The 5456-nt window shown below is 57.4% G+C and overlaps 1 protein-coding gene across 1 annotated transcript; it reads right to left on the bottom strand.

Annotated features, from left to right (window-relative positions):
* Positions 1-1885: 1885 nt before the first annotated feature.
* FOXI3 (forkhead box I3) lies at positions 1886-5199 on the bottom strand. Its single transcript, XM_032686278.1, is given in 5 exon segments — positions 1886-3242; positions 3244-3289; positions 4473-4783; positions 4785-5135; positions 5137-5199. Coding segments are annotated over 5 exon segments (1308 nt in total). The 3' UTR covers positions 1886-2705.
* Between the last annotated feature and the right edge of the window lie 257 nt (positions 5200-5456).

Raw genomic sequence — 5456 nt, 5'->3', positions numbered from 1 at the left:
CAGGGGTGGTTCCTCAGCAGGAGGGGCCACAGGCCCTGGTTCCAGCTAAGGGTGTACTTTCCCTGGAGGGAGTGGGATTTGGTGCTAATGGCTGGACAAGTGCACTGGAGACAGTCAGACCTGACAAAACCTCCCTGGAGCCCACCACCATCCCTCAGGAGTGGGGCTGGAGCACTGTGGCGGGTGAATCCTTCCCTGACTCTGCTCTGGCAGGTTCTGGCTATGCCACCACCAACCGATGTGGCACAAGGTCCTTTGAGCCACAGGATATTTGCTGAGAACATACTGCCAGGTGCAGGCCACAGAGCAACACAAATCTGCCAGATTTGAGATCCTCAGGAGCAAACATTTATGGATAATGCCTGCAGAAACGTACAGCTGATGGAAGTGGCAAAGACTAAATGCTGAAACAAATCTGGGTGGAAGAACACGAGCTGGACACACGAGTGTCCCGTGTTGGTCCAGTGCTTGGTAAGGTCTGACAGCAGGCTGGCAGAGTGGGGAAGGGGTGCGATGGTCACATAGACATGTGAGTATGCAGTTCCTGGGCTTACTTAAGGACTGGCTCTATATCTTTTGGAGGCCTAAGGAATCCCTCCACTGCTTTTAGATCAAACTCAGCAGTCCAAAGTCGAAATAAAGCTATTCCACACCTGGTGGGATTGAACTCAAGCAGGACAAGACTGACCACCTTGTCTTTTTTCCTAGTGGTAATCTGCCCTTTCCCTCCCATTACCACTACCACTGCATCACCTGAGACAAAATCAAAATCAAGAGGAATTACCCCTAAAGCCAGGAAGATGGTATCTGTGCTGGGAAGGTGTGAGGGAGGGGGGATGAGGCAGGAGTTGCCACCCACTCACTGGTCTCAGCAATTGCACAAGTGGCGGTTGGCCAGTGCTGGGGCAAGTACTTGGTCCCGATCCCAAACACATGGAAGTCATCTGATGTTCATCATGGCTTCATTATGAAGAGCTGGTCTTGCATCACTGCCCTGTATGTTATGCAGGTAGCCAGTGAAGAGGTGCTGCCAACTGTTTTGTTTTCTGAATAGCCTGCAGGGATGGCCTTACATCACGGCAGATGCTTGAATGTTAAACAGCTGCAATTTCATGCTTAACTTCATTATTGATGCTGCATTCCTCATGAAGACACTTATATTTATGCTCTAACCACACACAGCCCCCAACAAACAGCTTATGCAAAACGGCAAGAATTAGGGGTTGATTGTTCAGCATAATGGCTGCTTGAGGATGGATTCTCCTTTCCTAGCAGCAGGAAATCAGGAAGGCTTCTCTGAAGTGCTGCCTGGCCCACTAGCTGACTGGTCCCACCTCCTGACTAGCCCACAGTGTAAGCAGGTGCAATCCCACTAGAGGAAAACTGCAAAAACGGACCAAGCCAACAGCCAAGCTCAGACCTCGTACCTCCTGCTAGCTGGCACCACGCTGGAAACCAGCCCCGCTGCTTTTACTTTTGCAAGCTTTTATTTTTTTTACTAACCAGTCTGAAAAAGGACAGCTGCAATTAAGAACGTTGGCAAAAACAAACAAACAAAAAAGCCAAGAGTGCCCACTCGGCTGCAAAACAGCTAAGATGTGTCTCCTGATCTGATATCCCAGATCAGATGTTTTTCTGTTTTGCTGCACAGATGAAATTGTTCATAAATCTTTGCATCTTTTATCCCAAACCACGTGAAACCTGTCTCCCACAGTTTTAAAATACCTCAAACATACTGAGGAACAACCAGGTCAATATCTAACAATGTTAACATTTTATTCCCAATAGCTGTTCAGCCTGAAAAGTTTCATTAATACACTAACCAACAAAACAAAACCAACAAAAAATTCAAAACAAATAAAACAACAAAAAAAAAGAAGGGGAAACAAAGTAAAATAAACTTTAACAAAGTTTAAAACACATTATAAATAAGTACAGCTCCAGAGCATAATTTACAAATATAAAACCACATAGAAACGTATGTACAGAAGAGTTACATTACATACAAATATGTATAAAAATAGCCCAGTGTTTATTCTTGTGCTAAAGCTGCATGGCTAGAGTTATCTTTGGTACTAAGCTCAAGGAAAAGGGTTGTTTTACAAGACACGGCCCCGCTGTACAATGTGCCATGCACAGGAAGACCCTCCATGAGTTTGAGAAGGTTTTGGGTGGGTTGTTTACCCAGAGTATCCCCCTGTGCACTGCATATTGCAGGAACAGGGCAGAAGCAAGGGCTTACAGAGGCAACTGCTGGCAGAAGAGTTTTTTTTAATACATTGTACAAGGCACTTCATAAGAAATCTCTTCATTTTCTTTTTCCTGTTCTCAGTTCTAAGACTCACTGGATGTCTACACTTGGCTCTTGCCAATACCACTTTATGGTTATAGTTTTTAAACTTCTGTTTCTACATTCAGGATTAGAAACCTCTGAAAACATTAATTCAGTCCACGCCTGCAGAATTTAGATGGCAAACCACCTAAACCGCCTAACGTTTTCCAGTATGGGGAAAAGACTTGGCATCTGCCTTCTGCTGGTGTTTAAGGGGTGTTTTTGTTTTGAAAGGTGAGAAGATCCGTCTTCCTGGGAGAACTCCTGGGAAGTGTCCACATTGAAATGCTGTTTGCAATAAGCATATGGTCCTCTGTGCTGCCAGGTACACCTGCAACTCCCATTCCCTTTGCAGCCCGACGGCCCCGGGACCCTACACCTCGGTTCCATCCCGAGTGTAGATGAGGCTGTTCACCGTGAAGTTGTAGTAGTGGTTGTACTGGGCTCCCTGGCTGCTGCTGCTGGGATGGAAGGAGCTGTAGTAGGCGGGGGAAGGTCCCGCAACCCGCTGCAGCTGGTCTGGTGAAGGAACCTCCTGAGAAGAGCTGCTGGAAGGGGTGAAAGTGCCACTGCTCAGCTGTCCAGCAGAGAAGTTCCTGTGATGCAGGTCACTGCTGAGACCCCCCGTCAGCCGGCTGCCTCCGCTGCTCAGGGAGCTCATGCCGCTGAAGAAGGTGCTGAGGCAGCTGGGGGTGGATGAAATGATACCGGAGGGAGAGGAGCTTTTTGGATGGTCCCTGGCAGAAGGTGAAGGGTCCAGCTCCGGGGGTGGGCTGTTTCCACATGGTTTGCCCGTGGCTGGGATGGGTCGCTCTTCCTCGGCCTTCAGGCCCCCCAGAGAGGAGGCCGTGGATGCAGTGGCGGGGGTGTTGGGCTCAGAGCGCCGCTTGCGCTTGCGACGGAAGTTTCCCGTTGTCAAACATCTTCTCACAGTTGGGATCTAAGGTCCAGTAGTTCCTTTCCCTGGTGGAAAACAGGAGACGCAAGAGAGAAAGTCAGCTTCTGTGATAGTGAGCCCCACTGCTGACAGATAAGCAGCACCCATGTCTTGTCCGACTGGCACAGACCCCACATCTCTCCTACACCTGTTTCTCCTCTCTGTTGTCCATCCAGTGTATGGATCCAAAACCTGTCTCCAGGACATCACCACCCTCATCCCTCCAATGCTCAAGTGAACCTTAAGGCCACATGGAGGAGGAGAACCCATCACAGAGCATAAGCCTCTGGGGGGAATCTGCACCTCTACCTCTGACTTGGCTAAAGAAAGCAAGAAGTGGGGCTTCCCTTGCTCTGGCTGCCTCACAGAAGCTGGGGCACTTGCTGCCATCTCAGCACTGAGTGACAAGGCAGTGTCTCTGCCATGGTTCTTCTCAGAAAGGCTGATGGAAAGCCGGGCTGACACACTCCGGCACCCCGAGAGGACAGCAGGACAGCAGCACGAGCTGTGGGGTCGCAGGACAAGCCGCCCCAGGCACAAGGACTTGGTGCGAGGTGCTGTGGTGGCATCAGCTGTCCCCACGCGCACTCCTGCCCACGGCCGGGATGGGCGCAGTGACCCCACAAGGTCCGAGAGGGTCCCGCCCGGCCCGTCCCCGCCCCGCCGGACGGACCAGCGCTTGTCCGGGCGCGCCCCCGCCCACTCCCGGGCACCGGCTGTGCCCCGGGCCGGGCCGGACAGCGGCGGGCAGGGAGGGGAGCCCTGAATCACGGCCCAAGGAGCCGGGCCTTGCACAACCCGGGCTGCTCGGGGAGGGGGCGAGGGCTGCGGCCAGCCGGCCCCCGCCTACACCTCCCGCGGGGCAGCGCCGGGCCGGGCTGGGGCGAAGAGGGACGGTCACCTCACAGCGCCCGGGTGAGGGGACAGGGGAGCCCGGTCTCTCCTTGGCGGCCACGAGGATACGAGGAGAACGCGGTCTCATCACAGCGCCGAGCGCGGGCTCCTCAAAGTGCCCGACGAGGGCATGGAGGAGCGCGCTCTCCTCTCAGCACCGGCCCCGAGGGGACGGGGGAGCGCGATCTCCTCACTGCGCCCGACTAGCTGGGACAAGGGACCCGCCAGCCACGGGGACCACTGCCACCCCCTCTGTTCACGGCGGTGCCAGCGGCTCCTCCGCTCCCTGCCCCCGCTGCCCCCGCCAGCCCTCCCGTCCGGCGCGGGATCTCACCGGGGTCGTCCTCGTCGCGGGGCACCTTTCGGAAGCAGTCGTTGAGGCTGAGGTTGTGGCGGATGCTGTTCTGCCACCCGGCCTTGCTGCGCTTGTAGAAGGGGAAGTTCTCGGCCACGTACTGGTAGATGTGGCTGAGGGTGAGCTTCCTCTCGGGCGCGCTCTGGATGGCCATGGCGATCAGCGCCGAGTAAGAGTAGGGCGGCCGCACCAGCTTCAGCAGCTCCTCCTGGCTGGCCAGGCTCAGCCAGCTCAGCTCCGCGCCGCCCGTCGAAGGCGACCCGGGGGGCCGGGGGCGAGCCCACGAGCTGCCCGCCCCGGGAGCAGCCGTACGAGGCGGGCGGCAGGAAGGGCGCGGCGGCGGCGGCGGCGGCGCCGGGCGGGCCCTGCAGGTAAGGCGCGGGGCTGTTCATGCCCCACAGGTACCCGGCGTTGGCGGGCGCCCCGTAGTCCCCCAGCGCGTACCCGCCCGCCCGCCTGCCCGACGAGGCGGCGGCGGCGGCAGCGGCGGCGGCGGCCGCGGCGGCGGCAGCGGCGGCGCCGGGCGGGTGCAGGCTGGGCTGGGGGTAGACGCTGAAGTTCTCGCTGCAGTACACCGCCATGTCGGGGGCTTCCTGCGCGCTGCGGGGCTGCGGGGGGCGCGGGGGCGGCCGCCGGCGCCGAGGCTCTGGGCTGCGCCTGCTGCAACTCACCGGCGCTCATAATCCCTGGCCATGCAGGGCGGCCGGCGCTCCCCCCACAGCTCCCGTCCTTCTCCCACCGACAACCCCCCGCTCCGCGGCCCCGGTGGCCCCAGACCAAAAACTCCCGGGGGGCTGCGGCGCGGCGCCCTTATAGGCGCTGCCGTGCGCCCGGACTCCCCGCCCGGGGACGGGGCCGGGGCTGGGCGGGCGGGCGGCGGCGCGCAGGGAGCAGCCAGTAGCGCTGCTTGGCGGCGGGGGAGGGGGGGCGGAGGGGGC

This window comes from Chiroxiphia lanceolata, chromosome 4 (assembly GCF_009829145.1).
Source record: "Chiroxiphia lanceolata isolate bChiLan1 chromosome 4, bChiLan1.pri, whole genome shotgun sequence".
In the NCBI taxonomy this organism is placed as follows: Eukaryota; Metazoa; Chordata; class Aves; order Passeriformes; family Pipridae; genus Chiroxiphia; species Chiroxiphia lanceolata.
The sequence above is the reverse complement of the archived record's forward strand: the minus strand, read 5'-3'. Positions and strand labels throughout refer to the sequence as shown.